The sequence below is a fragment of the Jaculus jaculus genome, chromosome 8 (genome assembly GCF_020740685.1).
Source record: "Jaculus jaculus isolate mJacJac1 chromosome 8, mJacJac1.mat.Y.cur, whole genome shotgun sequence".
Lineage (NCBI taxonomy): Eukaryota > Metazoa > Chordata > Mammalia > Rodentia > Dipodidae > Jaculus > Jaculus jaculus.
The window spans coordinates 141,334,340-141,353,642 of NC_059109.1; the positions used below are offsets into that span (position 1 = coordinate 141,334,340).

Consider the following 19,303-nt stretch of genomic DNA (forward strand, 5'->3'; position numbering starts at 1 on the left):
ACTTCCGGCTCTCGGGGCGGAAGTGCGGTCGGATGTCCGAAGGCCGGAGCTTAGGGTTTTCAGGTGAAACTTGAGGCCCCTTAGCGCCCGTGGGCGCGGGCGAGAGCCGGGGATCCGGTCTCAGCGGACGAGTGCAGGCCGGGCCTCCCGGCACTGCCGCCCTTCCCGAGCAGCTCCAGCAGTTGAGGGTCGGCGCTGTCCTGGGCTCATCTAGCTTCTCCCTCGGTTGTCCGCACCCTTCGGGGCCCGCCATCACGAAACCTGACAGCTCAAGTCGGAATGGACGAGGAGAGCCTGGAAAACGCCCTGCAGACCTACCGGGCCCAGCTTCAGCAGGTGGAACAGGCGCTAGGTGCCGATCTGGATGCATCGGAGCAGGCGGACCTCCACCAGCTGCAGGGCGACCTGAAGGAACTGATCGAACTCACCGAGGCGAGCCTGGTGTCGATCAGAAAGAGCAAACTACTGGCTACGCTGGACCAGCAGCAGCCTACACAGGAGGATGCAGAGTACCTGGCTTTCCAGAAGGCCATTGCGGAAGAGGTGGAGGCGCCTGCCACCCCGGAGACTATTCCTGGGAGAGAGTTGCGGCCCGGACCCACTTCCCCTGCACTGGAGGAGGAAGACGGGGAGGATCGCGACCTGGAGGAGCTGAGTGGTACCAAGGTGAACGCCCCCTACTACAGCTCATGGGGCACGCTGGAGTATCACAACGCCATGGTTGTGGGCGCCGAAGAGGCTGAGGATGGCTCGGCCTGCGTCCGTGTACTATATCTGTATCCCACTCACAAGTCCTTGAAGCCCTGCCCGTTCTTCCTGGAGGGAAAATGCCGCTTCAAGGACAACTGCAGGTAAAGCGCTCAGCTGCCAGCAGTGAGTGGCACTTAGAACCACCCGCTAAGGGACCTGGTTCCAATTGCCTGTCATCTGTTTTCAAACTTTTGTTTCTTGAGCTATTTTAAAGCAAATTGCACAAATTATGTTTTGAGTTCCCCCCCACACACACACAGATGCTACAGGATGCATCTGTAATCTAGTTGGCTATTATAAGGATGCTAAATCAAATGCAGATCCCCTCATTTACTGTTTTTTTTTAAATGTTTATTTGAGAGAGAGAGAGTGGGGGGGCGCAGATAGAGAAAATGGATGCTAGATACATGCGCCACCTTGTGCATCTGGCTTACGTGGGTCCTGGGGAATCAAACCGAGGTCCTTTGGCTTTGCAGGCAAACGCCTTAACCGCTAAGCCATCTCTCAAGACCCACTTATTTGTTTTTTAAAAAATATTTTTATTGCCAGGCATGGTGGCACACTCTTTTAATCCCAGTACTCAGGAGGCAGACGTAGGAGGATCACCATGAGTTTGAGGTCAGCCTGGGCTAGAGCAAGACCCTACTTCAACTCCCCCCTTCAATATATATTTCAGGAGGGGTGTATGGACACACCAGGGACTCTTGCTGCAGACAAACGCCAAATGCATGCATCACTTTGTGCATCTGGCTTTCTATGACAGGTAATGAAAATTTGAACCCAGGCCAGCAGGCTTTGCAAGCCCCTTTAACCACTAAACCATCTCCCCAGCCCCTCACTGCTTCTTTGTTGAAGGACCACATCCTTTTGCCCATCAGTCAACACATGTTTTGAAGTTCTACACTTGATGCTGTGGTTCCAGTGTCTTGGCAGCCAGATCTAGGTACCTGCTCACATCTGATATCCCATCTTTTAGTAGGTTGAGGTAGCAGGATTATGAGTTCTGGTCAGACTAGGCTACACAGTGAGACTCAAACAGCAGGGTGTGGTGGTACATGCCTTTAGTCCTAACCCATGGGAGGCAAAGGTAGGTAGATCACCATGACTTCCAGGTCAGCTTGGGCTAGAGCAAGACCCTACCTCGAAAAACCAAAAATAATAATAATAATAAACAAAAATCAGTTGACCAGCTGGATGTGGTGGTACATGCCTGTAATCGCAGAATTTGGGAGATTGAGGTTAGCCTATGCTACATTATAAGCATTGTAAAGATTTAGTTCTGGCCAGACATGATGCATCCCTTTAATTTCACACTTGCAAGACTGAGGTAGGAGGATCCCTGAGTTCAAGGCCAGTTTGGAGCTACAAAGTCAGGTCAGTCTGGGTAGAATGAGACCCTACCTCAAAAAAAAAAAAATTATTTGTGAGCTTTTTTGTTCTAGTCCATTGGTCTGTTGTGCCAGAGCCACGCTGTAAGTTTGAAATTAGGATGTGGTAATTTTCCAACATTGTCATTACGTTTACAAAATTGGAATTTTTGTTTGTTTTTTGGTGTTGTGGATCAAACCTAGGGCTTTGCACACGCTAATCATACACAATGCCACAAAGCTACATGTCCAACCCAGAGGCAATTAGGTTTTTTTTTTTGTTTTGTTTTTGTTTTTTTTTTGGTTTTTCGAGGTAGGGTCTTGCTGTAGGCCATGCTTACCTGGAATTTACTATGTAGTCTTGGCTGGTCTTGAACTTACAGAGTTCATCCCACCTCTATCTCCTGATTTTTTTTTTTTTTTTTTTTTTACTTATTTGCAGAGGGAGAAGGAATGAATGGGTGCACCAGGACTTCTTGCTGCTGCAAGCAAATTCCAGACACATGCACCACTTTTTGCATCTTGCTTTTCGTGGGTACTGAAGAATCAAACCCCCAGCCATTAGGCTTTTCAAGCAAGCACCCTTAACTGCTGAGACATCTCTTCAGACTCCAGTTGGAATTTTGATAGGGATTAAATAGAGTAAATAGGGCTTGAGAGGTGGCTTAGCAGTTAAGTTACTTGCCTACAAAACCAAAGGACCTTGGTTCAATTCCCTAGTACCCCATGTAAGCCAGATGCACAAGGGGGGATGCACACATCTGGAGTTTGTTAACAGTGGCTAGAGGCCCTTGCGTGCCCATTCTCTCCCTCTCTGCCTCTTTCTCTCAAATAAATAAATAAAAATAAATAAATAGATCAACTTGGGGTGTGTTGCCATTTCAGCATTTATAGTCTACAAGTCTTATATGTTCTTGTTTAAGTGTATTTCTAAGTATTTAAAATTTTTTAAATTACTTATATGTGTACATATGTTTGTGTATGAATGTGGGCCTTTGTGAAGGTCAGAGGACAACTTGGTTGGTCTTTGTCTACCTCATTTTAGGCGGGATTTGTTGGTTTGGATTCTCATTCTGCTATTCTATGCTGGGCTCACCTCCAGCTTCCAGTATATTCTTGTCTCTGCTTTCCATCTTGCCATCAGTGTCAGCAAACTGGAATTACAAAAGTTCACCATGGCCTCCTGCTTTTTTATGCAGCGTCTGGGGATCAAACACACACTCCAGTTTGAATGGTTTATTCACTGAACTATCTCTCCAGACTCTTATTTTAGTATATTTTATTTATTTATTTATAAGAGAGAGAGAATGGGCATGCCAGGGCATTTGTGCATCTGGCTTTCTGTGGGTACTAAGGAATTGAACCTTGGTTGTCAGGCTCCACTCAGATTCCTGCATTTTCAGTTGCACCTGAAATTGCATTGGAACTGCTGATGGCTGCCAACTTCCTAGATTGTTAAATAAAATAAATTATAATAAACTCTTAACTTTTTCAGTTAATTTCAGTTAATTCAGTTTTAATACTTATAGTTCAGCTAAGATTTTTTCATATATAGCATGTTGCCTATGAACAACTGAACTATAAAGTCAATTGCAGAGCAGGTTACCTTCTGTACTTTTGCATAGCAATCAGAACTGAAATTTGTTTGCTATATCAACAAATTAAAGAATAAATATGCCAAAACAAAAAACTACTGAACCAATTTATTCAGAGATCTGGAATCCAATATGCAAAGGTATACCTGCTGCTTGTCTCTTGTTCTTATTGCCTCGGGCAGCTTTGGATAGTACTGCCTTTGAGTGCTTAAACAAACACTTCTCTGGAGGCAGCCTTAGCCTTGAGGGAGTTCCCAGGGAAGGTAAAATAAAGAGAAGTCCTTGCGCCAGACCCTGAGGAGCCACAGTGCAGGCAATCACCTTAACCCATAAGCCATCCTTCCAGCCCAATAATTTTTTTTTTTTTAAATTTTTTAAGGCAGGGTCTGGCTCTAACCCAGGCTAACCTGGAATTCACTAAGTAGTCTCAGGGTGGCCTTGAACTCATGCCAATCCTCCTTCCTCTGCCTCCTGAGTGCTGGGATTAAAGGTGTTCGCCACCACACCAGCTTTTTTGTTGTTGTTGTTGTTTTGAGGTAGGATCTCACTTTAGCCCAGGCTGACCTGGAATACACTATGTAGTCTCAGGGTGGCCTCAAACTCATGGTGATCCTCCTAACTCTGCCTCCCAAGTGATGGGATTAAAAGCATGCGCCACCACACTCAGCTCCAATAATGTTTTTTTTTAATTTTAATTTTAATAGGCTTTATTTTTAGTACCACTTTAGGTTCACAGCATAGTGAATGAAAGTTACCAAGATTTTCCTTATTCTCCTGCCCTCCTACAAGTGCAGCACCCATCTCCATCACCCTTCTCATGAGAAGTAGGTTTTTTATGTCCTGTGAATCCATACCAACACATCCAAAAACAACACAACCAAAAGCCCACAGTTTGCATCAAAGTCCCCCTGGTGTGCAACATTCTGGCTTGTCACTTCATGACGCTATCCACCATTCCATACCACATAGAAGTCTTTCAGTGTCCTAATGCTCCTGTGCTCCACTGCTCCTTCCTTCCCCTACATCTGGTGGAATTTCCATTTGATGCTTTTATTAGATATTCTACTTCTTTTTAAAGCTGATTTATTTCTTGAGTCATTGTTGCCATATTTTCATTCAGTTCTTTGAACATGCTTATAGGATCTTTTTTGAAGTCTTTGCTAAACTTAACCTCTGGGTCACTTAGTGCCTCCACTGCTTTTTTCCATAAATGTAGATCACACTTGTGATGGCTCAATTCAAATGCCCCCCATACTTAGGTCTTCTGAATGCTAGTCTCCTCAGTTGATGGCAATTGGAAATTAAAGCCTCCTGGAGGTGGTGGTGTTGGGAGGGCTTATGGGTGTTATACAGTTTCCCCTTAACAGTGTCTGGCACACTCCTCTGTTGCTGTTGTCCACCTTATGTTGGCAAGGGGGTGATGTCTACCCTCTGCTCATGCCATTCATTTTCCCCTGCCATTATGGAGCTTCCCCTCGAGCCTGTGAGCCAAAATAAACCTTTTTTTCCCCAAAGCTTCTGTTGGTTGATTTCTGCCAGCAATATGAACCTGACTGCAACACTCCTATTTGTTTCCCTATGGACAGTTTTTTTTTTTTTTAATTATTTATTTATTTATTTGAGAGCGACAGACACAGAAAGAAAGACAGATAGAGGGAGAGAGAGAGAATGGGCGCGCCAGGGCTTCCAGCCTCTGCAAACGAACTCCAGACGCGGGCGCCCCCTTGTGCATCTGGCTAACGTGGGACCTGGGGAACCGAGCCTCGAACCGGGGTCCTTAGGCTTCACAGGCAAGTGCTTAACCGCTAAGCCATCTCTCCAGCCCAGCTATGGACAGTTTTTTGTTGAAAATTCAGGTGACTTATTAGAAGTAGTGGAGTACAGAAGGCTCTTTGGCCACTCTTTGCTTTCTCTATGCCCTGGCATCTCTTGGGTCTTCCAACAGTAGTCATTCTCTAGAGGGACAGAAGTAGTAAATAATAGCACTGACTGTGGCTTCAGCATTTTCAGTGTCTTCCCTGTTAAATTTCTGGCTCAGTGCTCACCCCAGCTGGAGTCACAACCCTACATAGTCAGAGCTACCATCTCTCCACAGGAGCTTTTGCCATGTTTTATCCCTTCCCCACATTCAACTTTCCCCAGAAGTCTGTCCTTTTTACCTACCCACTTCGCTCGGTGGCAAAACTTAGGGGTTTTCTGAATCCCACCATTCCTACTGGGGCTGAGCAGTCTTACTAGCATGCCCTATTCAGTGTGTATGTGCGCTGCTCAATGTCCAGAACTCTGAATCAGTAAATTTCAACAAATTATATCTAGTTTTAAGTTTGTTTTTCTCATGGAGAAGGACCAGCAACTTCATCTAAGCCACAATTGCACTCAGGGTTCTGCTTGCAGTTCTAACACTTGCTGGCAGGTTTACGCCTTTACCTAGCCTGCTATACATTTCTGTGGATGTAGTCAAGCAGGTGGCTGACAGAAATAGTCTTTCCTTTCTCAGCTCATTTGTGACATTGTGACACTCATATGTCCCAGCACTAGGGAGGAAGGGGTAGGAGGATCACCATAAATTTGAGGCCACTCTGAGACTACATAGTGAATTCCAGGTCAGCCTGGGCTAGAGTGAGACCCTACCTCAAAAAACAAAACAAACGGGCTGGAGAGATGGCTTAGCAGTTAAGCACTTGCCTGTGAAGCCTAAGGACCCCGGTTTAAGGCTTGATTCCCCAGGACCCATGTTAGCCAGATGCACAAGAGGGTACACGCATCTGGAGTTTGCAGTGGCTGGAAGCCCTGGCGTGCCCATTCTCTTTCTCTATCTGCCTCTTTCTCTCTGTCACTCTCAAATAAATAAATAAATAAATGAACAAAAAAACAAAACAAACAAAAAAGGGCTGGAAGGATGGCTAAGAGGTTAAGGTGCTTGCCTGCAAAGCCTCATGACCTGAGTTCAATTCCCCAGTACCTATGTAAAGCCAAATGCACAGGGTAGCACGTATGTCTGGAGTTTGTTTGCAGTGGCTAGGACCCTGGCATGCCTATTCTCTCCTGTTTGCCTCTTACTCTCTCTCTCTCCCAAAAGTAAATAAATAATAAAATAAACTTTAGAAAAAAAAGAATATGCAAGTTGAGTATCCTGAGGATCCCAAACATCCAAAATCTAAAGAACTCCAAAATCCAAAACTTGCCAGGCGTGGTGGTGCACACCTTTAATCCCAGCATTCAGGAGGCAAAGGTAGGAGGATAACCAATAGTTCAAGGCCACTCTGAGTCTACATAGTGAATTCCAGGTCAGCCTGAGCTAGCATGAGACCCTACCTCAGAAAACCAATAAATAAATAAATCCTAAACTCTTTGAGCATAATTATGATTCCACTAATGAAAAATTCTATACCTGGAAAAAAAGTGTAAAAAAAATATATATAAAGGGCTGGAGAGATGGCTTAGTGGTTAAGGTGCTTGCCTGTGAAGCCTAAGGACCCAGGTTTCATTCTCCCATGTAAGCCAGATGCACATGATAGCACATACATCTGGAGTTTGTTTGCTGTGGCTAGAGGCCCTGGTACGCCCATTCTCTCTCTCTCTCTCTCTCTCTCTCTCTCTCTCTCTCTCTCTCTCCCCCCTCTCCCCCTCCCCCTCCCTCCCTCTCTCTCTCTAATAAGTAAATAAAAATAAATTTAAAGCCGGGTGTGGTAGCACACGCCTTTAATCCCAGCACTCGGGAGGCAGAGGTAGGATTGCCATGAGTTCGAGGCAACCCTGAGAAGACATAGTGACTTCCAGGTCAGCGTGAGCTAGAGACACTACCTTGAAAAACCAAAATAATAATAATAATTAATAATTAATTTTTAAAGTTTAAAAGTTTTAAAATTTTCTAGGGCTGGAGAGATGGCTTAGTTGTTAAGCACTTGCCTGTAAAGCCTAAGGACCCCAGTTCAAGGCTTGATTCCCCAGTATACATGTAAGCCAGATGCACAAGGTGTCACATGCATCTGGAGTTTGTTTGCAGTGGCTGAAGGCCCTGATGCGCCCATTCTTTCTCTGCCTCTTTCTCTCACTGTCTGTCTGTCACTTTCAAATAAATAAAAATAAAACAAAACAAAAAAAAATCAACACCTGACTTTTTGTGCCAAGTGTTAGTCCAAAAAACCACGTTGAAAATACTTTATATAATTACTTTAGGCTGTGTTATGAGCTTTATATGAAACAAGTAGATTTCATGTTTAGACTTGACCCCATGCCCCAAAATAATTATGTGTATATGTAGATACATGAACAGATATAGCCCCTCGTAGAAAAAATCCAAAATCGGGTCAGCCTGAGCTACAGCAAGACCCTTCCCTCAAAAAACAATACAAACAAACAAACAAAAATCCAAAATCTAAAACATCTCCAGACCCAAATATTTCAGGTAAGAAATACTCAACCTATGCCAAATTTTAAGTCTTCTGACATGTCCAAGTATGCATTTAGTTTTTTTTATTTTTATTTTTGGTTTTTCAAAGTAGGGATTCACTCTAGCTTAGGCTGACCTGGAATTTGCTAGATAGTCTCAGGGTGGCCTCAAACTCACAGTGATCCTCCTACCTCTGTCTCTCCAGTGCTGGAACTAAAGGTATGTGCCACCATGCCTAGCTCCAAGTATGCATTTGGAAAGGTTTGATTGATTGGTGTATGTGTGTGCATCTTTGTGGAAGCTATTTAAGAAAGATCACATTCATCTGTGGGTTCCTGTTTCCCTTTGAATATCCTTTTGGTTCTCAGTTGAATGGGACTTTGCACCTAGTCTCTAGTAGGGCACAGTTGTACAGTTAACTTGTACCAGTTGGTCACTGGCAGTACCCTGTATGCCTAAGACAGTTTGTATGACAAGGAATTTCCCAGAATCTGGCCTGAACACGTAGCAGAGGCTCAATGCAACTTGTGGGAGGTTCTGACTCCTTCCCTGTTCCTTTCCCTCTTTGCCACCCACTAACTCCTGCCTCTGCAGACAGTCCCAGGCTGTGTCACCGAGTGAATCCCTCAGCGGTTTTTTTGTTTGCTTGCTTGTTTGGAATTCAGTATGTAGTCTCAAGGTGGCCTCCAATTCTCAGAGATCCTCCTATCTCTGCCTCCCAAGTGCTGGGATGAGAAGCCAGCATGCCCCACTCCCTCGGCTGCTTTTGTGCAGTTAAAACAACTTCCGGTCTGAAATGATGGCATCTAGTGGTAGTTGGTAGTTAGCTTTTTCATGTCTTTATTTGGCAAAGTTCACAGCTGCAGTCCCCACGTTTCCTCCCCATTCTACCAGCTGTGGTTTTGGTTTTAATTTTTTCTGGTGCACTGATGTATGAAAGTCACATCACCCTTGTTATAACTGAGCTTACTAGTTAAAAATAAATAAATAAATAACCGGGCGTGGTGGCGCACGCCTTTAATCCCAGCACTTGGGAGGCAGAGGTAGGAGGATCACCGTGAGTTCGAGGCCACCCTGAGACTACATAGTGAATTCCAGGTCAACCTGGGCTAGAGTGAGACCCTACCTCGAAAAAACAAACAAACAAACAAAAAAATAGCCAAGCACATGGTGGCATATACCTTTAATACCAGTACCCTTGGCATGTGAGAGGCCAGGGAGAAGGATTGACCTTGAGGTCAAGGCCACCCTGAGACTACAGAGTGAATTTGGTCAGCCCACCTTAAAAAAAACAAAACAAACAAAAAAAATCAGGTAGGTCCTTTTCCATCTTATTTTTTGTTTTTATACGAGAAACAGACTATTGGTGCACCAGGGCCTCCAGCCACTGAAATAGAACTCCATATGTGTGTGCCCCCTTGTGTGCATGTGCGACATTGTGCACCTGCATCACTGTGCTGGCTATGTGGGACCTGGAGAGTCAAACATGGGTCCTTAGGCTTCACAGGCAAGTGCCTTAATCACTAAGCTGTCTCTCTAGCCCAGTCTCCAGCTTTTATGTGGAGTCTGGGGATTGAACTCAGGTACCCAGAGTTGAACAAGTGCTTTATCCACTGATCTCTCTCCCCAGCCCTATTTTTTTGTTTTGTTTCATTGTTGTTGTTCTTGTTCTTTAAATTATGAATCATCGAGTTTACCCCTCTCTATTCTTTTAGTTGAAGAGGATCTTTTGGTTCCTATGCTATGACTTCCAGTGTGAGCATCTTTCCATTTTCTCTCTCACTTTTCAACTGGACAAGGAGAATTCTCTGTTTTATGTTTTTGTTTTTGTTTTTCAAGGTTGGGTCTCACTCTATCCTCAGACTGACCTGGATTCACTATGTAGTCTCAGGGTGGCCTTGAACTCATGGAGATCCTCCTACCTTTGTCTCCTGAGTGCTGGGATTAAAGGCGTGCACCACCATGCCTGGTAAAAGAAAAATATTTGGGCTGGAGAGATGGCTTAGCGGTTAAGCGCTTGCATGTGAAGCCTAAGGACCCCGGTTTGAGGCTCAATTCCCCAGAACCCACGTTAGCCAGATGCACAAGGGGGCACACGCATCTGGAGTTCATTTGCAGTGGCTGGAAGCCCTGGTATGCCCATTCTCTCCCTCTCTGCCTCTTTCTGTGTGTCGCTCTCAAATAAACAAATAAAAATAAACCAGAAGAAAATATTTAAGGCTGGAGAGATGGCCTAGTGGTTAAGGCGCTTGCCTGCAAAGCCTGAGGACCCATGTTTGACTCTCCAGGTCCCATATAAACCAGACACACAAAGTGATGCAATCTTGCAAGGTCATACTTGCACACAAGGTGGCGCATGCATCTTGAGTTCGATTGCAGTGACTGGAGGCCCTGGTGTGCCAATTTTCTCTCCCTCTCTCACATAAAAATAAAGGCCAGTATGTTGGGCTTGCCTCAAAAATAATTAATTAATTAATTAAAAGACCAGGGAGGATTAAGCAATAGTGAAGGGGGTTGCCTGCAAAGCCTAAGAGCTCACATTCCACTTTCCAGGTCCCAGATAAGCCAGATGCACAAAGTGACACAACCATGCAAGGTCACACATGTGCACAAAAGGACGCATGTATCTGGAGTTTCGTTGCAGTGGCTGGAGGCCCTGGAGTGTTAATATTCTCTCTCCTGCATTTAAAAAAAAAAAAAAAGGAAAAAGAAATAGTGAAGGAAGCCAGGCATGGTAGCACATGCCTTTAATCCCAGCACTTGGGTGGCAGAGGTGGGAGGATCACCTTGAGTTCAAAGCCACCCTGAGACTACATAGTGAATTCCAGGACAGCTTGAGCCAGAGTGAGACCCTGCCTGGGGGGGGGGGGGGGAGAAATAGTGAAGGACTCAGATATCAAAGGTAAAGCATACATGTAATCAAAGTGAGAAAGTACCCCAAAGCATGACACAGACAGAAGGCAAGTAGGAAAATACCCAGATCAAGATAAGTACTCTCCCCTTCCCAGTGGGGAGACAGACTTACATATGTATTCAGGCCAGGTCACAGAGCAAAAAGTTGTTTTGAAACAAGTTCTTTCTCTGAAGCCCAGGCTGGCCTCAAATTTAAATCATCCTGCTTCATCCTCCTGAGTGCCATGTTTATGGGCATGTACCACCATGTTTGGGGAGGACTCAGTGTACACCCATCTAGCCTCTTAACACATCTGCCTTAATGTCTGGGGATTCATGTTTGGTGAGAGGTGATGAGGAGCTGTAGTCACAAGGCTCTCTGGCAACCTTGTCTCCCTACCTTGGAAAGCTGAAAGGAAACACACTTTTCAGAGTAGCTCCATGCATCCTAAGAGAGAATTCCAGTGTATACACATGTGTACATGTACTTAGTGCATGAACATTCATGGGTGTTGTGATAGCATATATATGTGAATGTATTTTGTATTTACTGTGTGTGCATATGTATGCTTAGTGTGTACATGTAATAATCTGCATATGAGATACTACATATATAGATGTGCATTTATGTGCATGTGTATTCATATGTGAGTGAAAGTGTATGTGTATATATATGTGTGTGAAAGAGATGTGTCTTTGGGGCTAAAGAGAAAGCTTAGCAGTTAAAGGTGCTTGCCAGCAAGGCCAAAGTACCCAGGTTCGATCCCCAATACCCACGTAAAGCCAGCTGCACAAGGTGGTACATGTATTTGGAGTTTGTTTGCAGCAGCTGGAGGCCCTGGTGTGCCCATCCTATCTGCCTCTCTCTCAAATAAATGAACTGTTGAAAAAAAATGCATCTGTGGTAACTCATGTGTATGGGAGGGAGAAAGTTTATGTGTTTGTTCTTATGTGCTTGTCTGTTTCCCTTTTTCTAAAAACTTTTTGTTGACAGCTTCCATGATTTTTAAAATTTTAAATATATATCTTTAATTGTTTTCCTGAAGTAGGGTCCCACTCTAGTTCAGGCTGACCTGGAATTCACCATGTATTCTCTCAGGGTGGCCTTGAACTCACGGCGATCCCCCTACCTCGGCTTCCCAAGTGCTGGGATTAAAGGCGTGCACCACCATGCCTGGCTCTATTTTTAATTTTTTTAACACTTATTTTTGTTTCAGAGAGAGAGAGAAAGAGGCAGATACAGAGAGAGAATAGGCATGCTAGGGCCTCTAGCTGCTGCAAACAAACTCCAGACATGTGCCACCTTGTGCATTGGCTTGTGTGGGTCCTGGGGAATTGAACCTGGGTCTTTAGGCTTTGCAGGCAAGTGCCTTAACTGGTAAGCCATCTCTCCAGCCCATATTTTAAAATTTTATTTACTTATTTAAGAAAGAGAAGCATATATATATATATATATATAGAGAGAGAGAGAGAGAGAATGAGAATGAATGAATGAATGAATGAGTATGCCAAGACCTTCAGCTGCTGCAAATGAACTACAGACGTGTGTGCCACCTTGTGCATCTGGCTTATGTGGGTCCTGGGGAATTAAACCTGGGTTGTCATTTGGCTTTGCAGGCAAGCACCTTAACCACTAAGATCTCTCCAGCCCACCTTCCATAATTATAAACAATAAACCATGGTAATTCCCTCCCCACCCACATTTTCCCCTCACAAATCCACTCTCCATCATATCCCTTCCCCCTCTCAATTTGTCTCTCTTTTGTTTTGATGTTATCCTGTTTTCCTCCTGTTATGAAGATCTTATATAGGTAGTCCCAAGTACTGTGAGGTCAAGGCTATCCAGGCCATTTTGTGTCTGGAAGATGGCATTGTAAGCAGTTCTACCCTTCCTTTGGCTCTTATAGTCATTCCACCTCCTCTTCCACAACGGACCCTGAGCCTTGGAAGGTGTGATAGAGATGTTTCAGTGCTGAACACCACTGTCATTTATTCTCAGCACGATGGTGACATTTGAGTCATTCCAATGGTCACTGTCATCTGAAAAGAGAAGCTTCTCTAAAAGTGAGAGTAGTATTCATATATGGGTATAAACATGAAGAAAAGTGCTTACATGGCAGCTTGGTGGACAAAATACATGTATTTAGCAAGACAACAGCAGTTGTTACTTCCTTGTGGTTCATGACCTCCTTGCCATAGGCTTCTGATTAGGTTTTCAGTGCCAGGCATGTACTCCTTCCCATGGAGCAGGTCTCCAGTCTAGTCAGAGAGCACTTGGTACCCCCCATAACCGACGTGCCACTATTGCAGCACTTGGCACATTTGGCCTAGCTGGCCAGTCTGTTTACCACTGTCTCCCTGACTTTTGCTCCCATGATCTTTATGCTTCTGTGCTCACTTACTTCTGGTGAGCCATGTCTGAGCCACTGCTTCCTGTGGCCATCTCTACAGGTTCTCCCATGGGCAGGTAGTCTCTGTGGATGAGCTGCGCCCCTTCCAAGACCCAGACTTGAGCTTGCTGCAGGTCGGCTCTGCATGTCTGGCAAAGCACCAGGATGGCCTGTGGTACCCAGCACGAATCACTGGTGAGGCTGGCTGCAGAACCCTCTCTGGTGGGGCCCTTCTGGGAAACCCTCTTGTGCTTCATATGGCTACTCTCCACCTCCTCTGGGTTGGGCATAGAAACTCCACCTGGGCCCAAGAGGAGCAGGTCTCCCCTTGTCACCAGCCTCTCTCCACGAGGCCATTTCCTATGTGGCCCCTGACTGGTAGCCCCCCCACCTGCCAAAGCTGCTGATCTTCATCCTATCTATCTCTGTCCCTCCAGATGTAGACAATGGCTACTACACAGTTAAGTTTGACTCACTGCTGCTGAAGGAGGCTGTGGTAGAAGGGGACAGCATCCTGCCCCCGCTGCGCACAGAGGCCACAGAGTCATCTGACTCAGACAGTGGAGATACAGGTGACTCCAGCTATGCCAGAGGTATGGTGGAACTCAGTGCCCAGAAGCCAGGAAGGTGGGGGAGTGGGTCAGGGTTGGCAGCAGCTGATAATTATAGAACAGGAGATAGAGTGAGGCTAGTTCCACACAGAGAGCCACAGCACAGAGCCTGCAGCAGCAGAGAATACATCTTGTTTGGGGTAGAGCCCAAGACCAAACCTTTGCCTGTAGAGCAGGTGTAGCAGTCACAGCTGCCTGAAGAATGTGGCACCATACTGTGGGAGGAGAAGCGTTGCTGATATTGCACTTGCTGAGGCGTCACAGAGTTAATTGAACACAGAACCCAGAATGGAGTTTCTCCTTCCAAATGGCTTCCCAGACTTTCATCTGGGTGCCTTGCGGGGTGGGTAAGGCAGAATATGTCCTAGCAGATGGAAAGTATGTGTCCAGACAGTCAGGTGGGGGTTTTAGGAAGTGGAACTAGTGGTCAGTGTGTAGTCTTCCTGAGAGGATAGGGTGAAGATGAAGAGACGTCTGCAGGGGCCTATGACTTGAATAGTGGATACTGAACCCTGTGTTCACAGTGACAGGTGATAAACTGAGGTAGTGAAGTTGGCTGTAATGTAACCAGTGATCAACCCAGAGATGCCAGAGGACCCACAGCAGCACTGCAAGGCCTGGAGGAGGCCAGAAGTACAGTGGATTAGGGTCCTGACCAAGAACTGCCATCTTGGGCAGCTCTGGTGGGAGCCCAGGGCACCACTTGGTGTTCTCTGTCTCCTGCAGTGGTGGAATCCAGCACAGCGGACACTGGGACCTGCAGTTCTGCTTTTGCTGGCTGGGAGGTGCACACACGAGGCATTGGCTCCAAACTCCTTGCCAAAATGGGCTATGAGTTTGGCAAGGGTAAGTGTGTGCTGCCCTGAGAAGGTAGGGGTTGCAGCACAGCCAGGGGTCTTAACAGCAGTAGCACTAGCTGTGTATTTTTCCCAGGTCTGGGCCGACATGCAGAAGGCCGTGTGGAGCCCATCCATGCCGTAGTATTGCCTCGAGGAAAGTCACTGGACCAGTGTGCTGAAATACTACAGAAGAGGACTAAGGGGGGAAGGACTGGCACCAACAGGCCACCAAGGTGCCGGGCAAGTAGGGGTGGCCGTCCACTCCCTCGGAATGTGTTTGACTTCCTGAATGAAAAACTGCAGAGCCAGGCTCCTGGGTTCCCAGACACAGGGGCAGATGCCCCAGGGAAAAAGAACAAGGACATGTACCATGCCAGCAAGAGTACCAAGCAGGCCCTGAGGCTACGGCTCTTCCAGACTGAGGAAAAGATTGAGCGGACCCAGCGGGACATCCAGGGCATCCAGGAGGCTCTAACCCGGAATGCTGGCCGGTATGTATGGGCCCCAGCAGAGGCACTGTGGGCTCCAGGTGGACCTATTTACACAATATTTGCAGGAGGTTACCTAACATAAGTGGCAGCAGAGTCAAGGTCTAGATATTGGAGGGTGGGCATTGGCCACAGCAGCTGGGGGTTTGTGGTTGTGGTGGGGATGAGCCAGGAGACTATGCTGACTAATACGTCTTCTCTAGGCACAGTGTGGCAACAGCTCAACTGCAGGAGAAGCTGGCAGGAGCCCAGCGGAAGCTGGGTCAGCTCCGTGCTCAGGAGGCTGGCCTACAGCAGGAACAGCAGAAGGCAGACACTCATAGGAAGATGACGGAATTCTAGCAACCATACATGGATTGTGGCTAGAGCCCTGGGACCCAGCTCCTAACTACCTTGGCAAAAAGACTAGCAGTCACCCTGATTTCTAGAATCCCCTAGAAAGGGGCCATCCCACTCTTAGGCTGGTCCTTGCCTCTGCTGAGTAGAGATGGGACTGCAGTAACTTGTGGACTCTTGCCCACCTACCAGTATTTTGGGTTATCTCCTTAGTGAGGATATTAAAGTCATTTTATCACAATGTTGCTCAGTGGAGACTCAGCTGGCTATGAGGTCTCTGGGGAGAAAGGAGTCTGCACAGGATCATAGTAACAGATAGGCTGGGCTAGAGGTATCCTAAGTGAAGCTGCTGCTTCTGCCCAGGAGGGTGTTGTAATTATCTTCTCGGTGGTGGAACAAAGCATCCAATCAAAAGCAGCTAGTTGGAGGAAAGTTGTTTTTTTTTATTCTGGCTTACAGTCTGTGGGAGAAGCTCTGTGATGGCAGGGGAAAGCATGGCATGAACAGAGGCTGGACATCAACAGCAGCAGGAGAGTGAGCCAGATTTTAGCAAGGCTCCACCTCCCAAATTGCCACTGGGAACCAAGCATTCAGAGCACATGAGTTTATGGGGGATATCTGGTTATAAACCAACACAGAGGGCTGGAGAGAACAGCATTTTCTTTCCCTTCTCTGACCAAGCTGGTTAAAGCCCAGTGTGACCCCTCAGTACCCAACATTCACAAACAGGTGAAGCAAGTAGGTGAAGACACTTTGAGGAGCACTGTCAGTGAGCTGGACAGATGGGTTTGACTCCTGTGGGTTTGGGGCTCAGTGCTGGTGCTTGGCAGCCATTGATGATCTGTCCAATCCACCTCATTAATGGCTATCTGCCCCATGGTGTGGAGGAGACATGGGCTAGGCTCTGAACAGTGCCAGCTAGTGGCTCACCACCACAGGGGCTGCAGAAGCAGCTGCAGCAAAGGCCGAGTGGGTGCTGGGAGGGTGCAATGAGATGGGCAGGAAGTGAGGTGGGGAGCTCACTAGCGACGTACAGAGGTCTTCCTGGTTGCCTTAGACAGGGCTGAGGAGCCTCGCAGGGTAACCTTGGTAAGTGCTTCCTTCATGCCCCAACCTGGGTCAATGCCCAAGCCCCTTTGTACCCTGGGGTCTGGGAAAGCTAGGTACTGACTGGTCAGAACATTAGGAACCTATCCGTGGCCAGGTTAGTCAGCTTGGGACCCTCTGCAAGAAGCTACTCCTGGAGTCTGAACATACCTCCCCCCACCACACACACACACACACACACACACACACACACACACACACACACAGTCTTGTTCAGCTTCAATTCCTAGGTGGACTCCCAACCCTAGCAGCTATTAAGAGTGATCTCAGGAAGTACAGGGCCTATGGGAAGGAAGGAATGAGGGGAGGGCACTTTGGACTCTAAACATTCTTTCCTGCCCGCTGACCCATTGAGCTCCTGTGTGAGGGATCTAGGGCTATCACCTGAGATATGGGGTCACACCTGGACAGTGGCTGAAGATGAAGTTTGTGGCCTTTGGTTTAAAGGTTCAGGGGTATGACAGAGGTTTTCCCAGAAGTTGAATATGTGCTGCAGTGACCACAGAACAGCCTTGGCCAAGTCATAGCTGCCCTGTCATGTTCTACCATTTTCATAGCCATTGGTCCTCACTAACTAAAGAGGTAGGTGAACAGTCCTTCACCAGGAGCCCCAGCTAGAGGAGGGAAGATGGGTGCCTCTAGGCAAGGCTGCTAGGCACAAAGGTTTCCGGTGTGCTGAGTCAGAGGGAGGAGCCCACTGGCAGGGCAGGGACTGCCAGTGGGCTTGCAGATATATGTAGATCCTTTAGTCAGCCTCTGGTGTCTCTCTTCTGCCCCCCAGGTCCCCCTTCTCTGTTTCACAGGATGGGACAACCAATGTCCTTGGGACCACCAGCCCTCTGGGTACTGGGCTATTTCTCCCTGATCCTCTGGCTTTTGGCACTGTGCACAGCCTGCCACAGGTATGTCTGTTGTGTCCAAAATTTTGTTAGTCCTCACCCTACACAGCTCAGAACTAGGGGTCCATACAAGGATGTGTCTCCACATACCTGACCACCTGCCCCTGTTTCTGCCCCCCTGGTCTGACAGCTCTCTTGCCCGTAGGAAGCGAACTCAGAGGCAGCAAGCTGGGCTGCAGGACAGTGTGATGCCAGTAAAAGGGGTGAGTGTCAGGCTGACCCTGGGGCCAGGCCTGGGGCAGCAGAGGACTGACCAGCCTTCCTTGCCCCCAGTCACTACTGAGACCAACTCACCTCTGCTCCCTCAGCAAGTCTGATACTAGGCTGCATGAACTACACCGGGGCCTATGCCACAGTACAGGTGAGCCCCTCACAAGGGCATAATTGTGGGGCCAGCTGCAGTCTCTACTCCTGCTTCCTAAATGACCTTTGTTCTGACTCCAACCCTAGCCCCACGGCCTGCCAGCATGGATCTCTTACACCCACACTGGCTGGAGATGTCCAGAGGCAGCACCAGGCTGCAGGCAGCCCCCTCAGCCTTCCCACCCCGGCAGCTGCCTAGTGTTCCTCCAACTACTCCTGCCACTGTACCCTCCACTGGCCCTGAGGCCACCTATTCGAATGTAGGGCTAGCTGCAATCCCCAGGGCCAGCCTGGCTGCTAGCCCTGTGGTGTGGGCAGGGGCACAGCTGACCATCAGCTGTTCCAGACTTGGACCTGGGGCTGAGTATGCCTGCATACAAAAGCACAAGGGGACAGACCAGCGCCACCAAGAACTGCACCAGGAAAATGCTGAGGTGACTCCAAGTGTTCAGGTAAAATAGGCAGGGTAGGTGGGACTCGGCTGACCTTTGGCAAAATGGATGGTTCTGAGCCCTGCCTCTACTCCCTCTAGGTGGACATCCTATACTCCAGGGTCTACAAGCCTAAAAGCAGGGACCCAGGACCCGCAGACCATTCGGACCCCAAGGGTAGGGGTGTGATTTTCACCCTGGGGAGTGAACTGGACTACGAGGCCATCCCTCTTAGGAGCCAGGGTGTAAACCAAGGCCCCCTGGAAAATGTGTATGAGAGCATCAGGGAGATGGGGCCCTGAGTGGTTGGAGTCCCCATTTTCTGCTTACTAACATAAATGGACATCGCAAGGGCACCAAGGCTCTCTGCTTTCATATGCTTCTGCCTAGGAAAGGGTTGAAGACCCCTCTGTCTTTCCCCTACCTTACAGCTGACAGCACAAATCCCAGGTCCTGTCCTTGTGGCCCCCCTGGCCTCTGACCCCTCCTGAGAAGACCTACATCTTAATAAATTAAATCTCAATCACCTATGGTTGGACTGTGTGGCTCACAGCTGGCTTTTCTTGAAAGCTAGAATGGTTGGAGTGGGGGTTTTCTAAAAGAATTAGAGATGATCCCTTCTGGCCTTGGAATGTTTGCCCCTACACTGCCCCTGACCCCTGGCGCCATGCCCTGGCTGTCAGGCTCAGAAGTCAGTGGGCAGGACACAGGCAAACAAGCCTCTTATGGTGGTAGTTCTAACGCTTGGGGGTATGGGCCAACCCTGGACCCTGAGATCCTTGGGAGGCCTCTGTCATCAGTCCCTGGGTTAATAAGTAGGCGGAGGGTGGGCGTTAAAGAAT

The 19,303-nt window shown here is 47.5% G+C and overlaps 2 protein-coding genes across 11 annotated transcripts; both read left to right on the top strand.

Annotated features, from left to right (window-relative positions):
* Window positions 1-18: 18 nt before the first annotated feature.
* Zgpat (zinc finger CCCH-type and G-patch domain containing) lies at window positions 19-15,902 on the top strand. 2 transcript variants are annotated; one of them, XM_004669516.2, is made up of 6 exons: window positions 19-851; window positions 13,449-13,582; window positions 13,825-13,980; window positions 14,725-14,844; window positions 14,932-15,328; window positions 15,529-15,902. In XM_004669516.2, the coding sequence occupies exons 1-6, from the start codon at window positions 280-282 to the stop codon at window positions 15,665-15,667; spliced, it is 1,518 nt and encodes a 505-aa protein (XP_004669573.2). In that variant the 5' UTR covers window positions 19-279; the 3' UTR covers window positions 15,668-15,902. The 2 variants fall into 2 exon arrangements, with proteins under 2 accessions (XP_004669573.2, XP_045012282.1); XM_045156347.1 differs by having other exon boundaries at window positions 13,825-13,959.
* A 308-nt stretch (window positions 15,903-16,210) lies between these two features.
* Window positions 16,211-18,989, top strand: Lime1 (Lck interacting transmembrane adaptor 1). Of its 9 annotated transcripts, none has more exons than XM_045156354.1 (6): window positions 16,211-17,350; window positions 17,550-17,670; window positions 17,798-17,870; window positions 17,941-18,028; window positions 18,118-18,482; window positions 18,563-18,989. In XM_045156354.1, the coding sequence occupies exons 2-6, from the start codon at window positions 17,573-17,575 to the stop codon at window positions 18,761-18,763; spliced, it is 825 nt and encodes a 274-aa protein (XP_045012289.1). In that variant the 5' UTR covers window positions 16,211-17,350; window positions 17,550-17,572; the 3' UTR covers window positions 18,764-18,989. The 9 variants fall into 9 exon arrangements, with proteins under 9 accessions (XP_045012289.1, XP_045012293.1, XP_045012291.1 ...); XM_045156358.1 differs by having other exon boundaries at window positions 17,813-17,870; XM_045156356.1 differs by having other exon boundaries at window positions 17,572-17,670.
* Window positions 18,990-19,303: the final 314 nt, after the last annotated feature.

What these genes read in the sequence shown, in the direction of transcription:
- Zgpat (XM_004669516.2), top strand. Translation starts at nt 280, where the DNA reads ATGGACGAGGAGAGCCTGGAAAACGCCCTGCAGACCTACCGGGCCCAG. An exon ending in GTACCCAGCACGAATCACTG is followed by an intron (nt 13,583 to 13,824) that starts GTGAGGCTGGCT and finishes CTGTCCCTCCAG; the next exon opens with ATGTAGACAATGGCTACTAC. An exon ending in TGACTCCAGCTATGCCAGAG is followed by an intron (nt 13,981 to 14,724) that starts GTATGGTGGAAC and finishes TGTCTCCTGCAG; the next exon opens with TGGTGGAATCCAGCACAGCG.
- Lime1 (XM_045156354.1), top strand. Translation starts at nt 17,573, where the DNA reads ATGGGACAACCAATGTCCTTGGGACCACCAGCCCTCTGGGTACTGGGC. An exon ending in CTGTGCACAGCCTGCCACAG is followed by an intron (nt 17,671 to 17,797) that starts GTATGTCTGTTG and finishes CTGGTCTGACAG; the next exon opens with CTCTCTTGCCCGTAGGAAGC. An exon ending in AGGTGACTCCAAGTGTTCAG is followed by an intron (nt 18,483 to 18,562) that starts GTAAAATAGGCA and finishes TACTCCCTCTAG; the next exon opens with GTGGACATCCTATACTCCAG.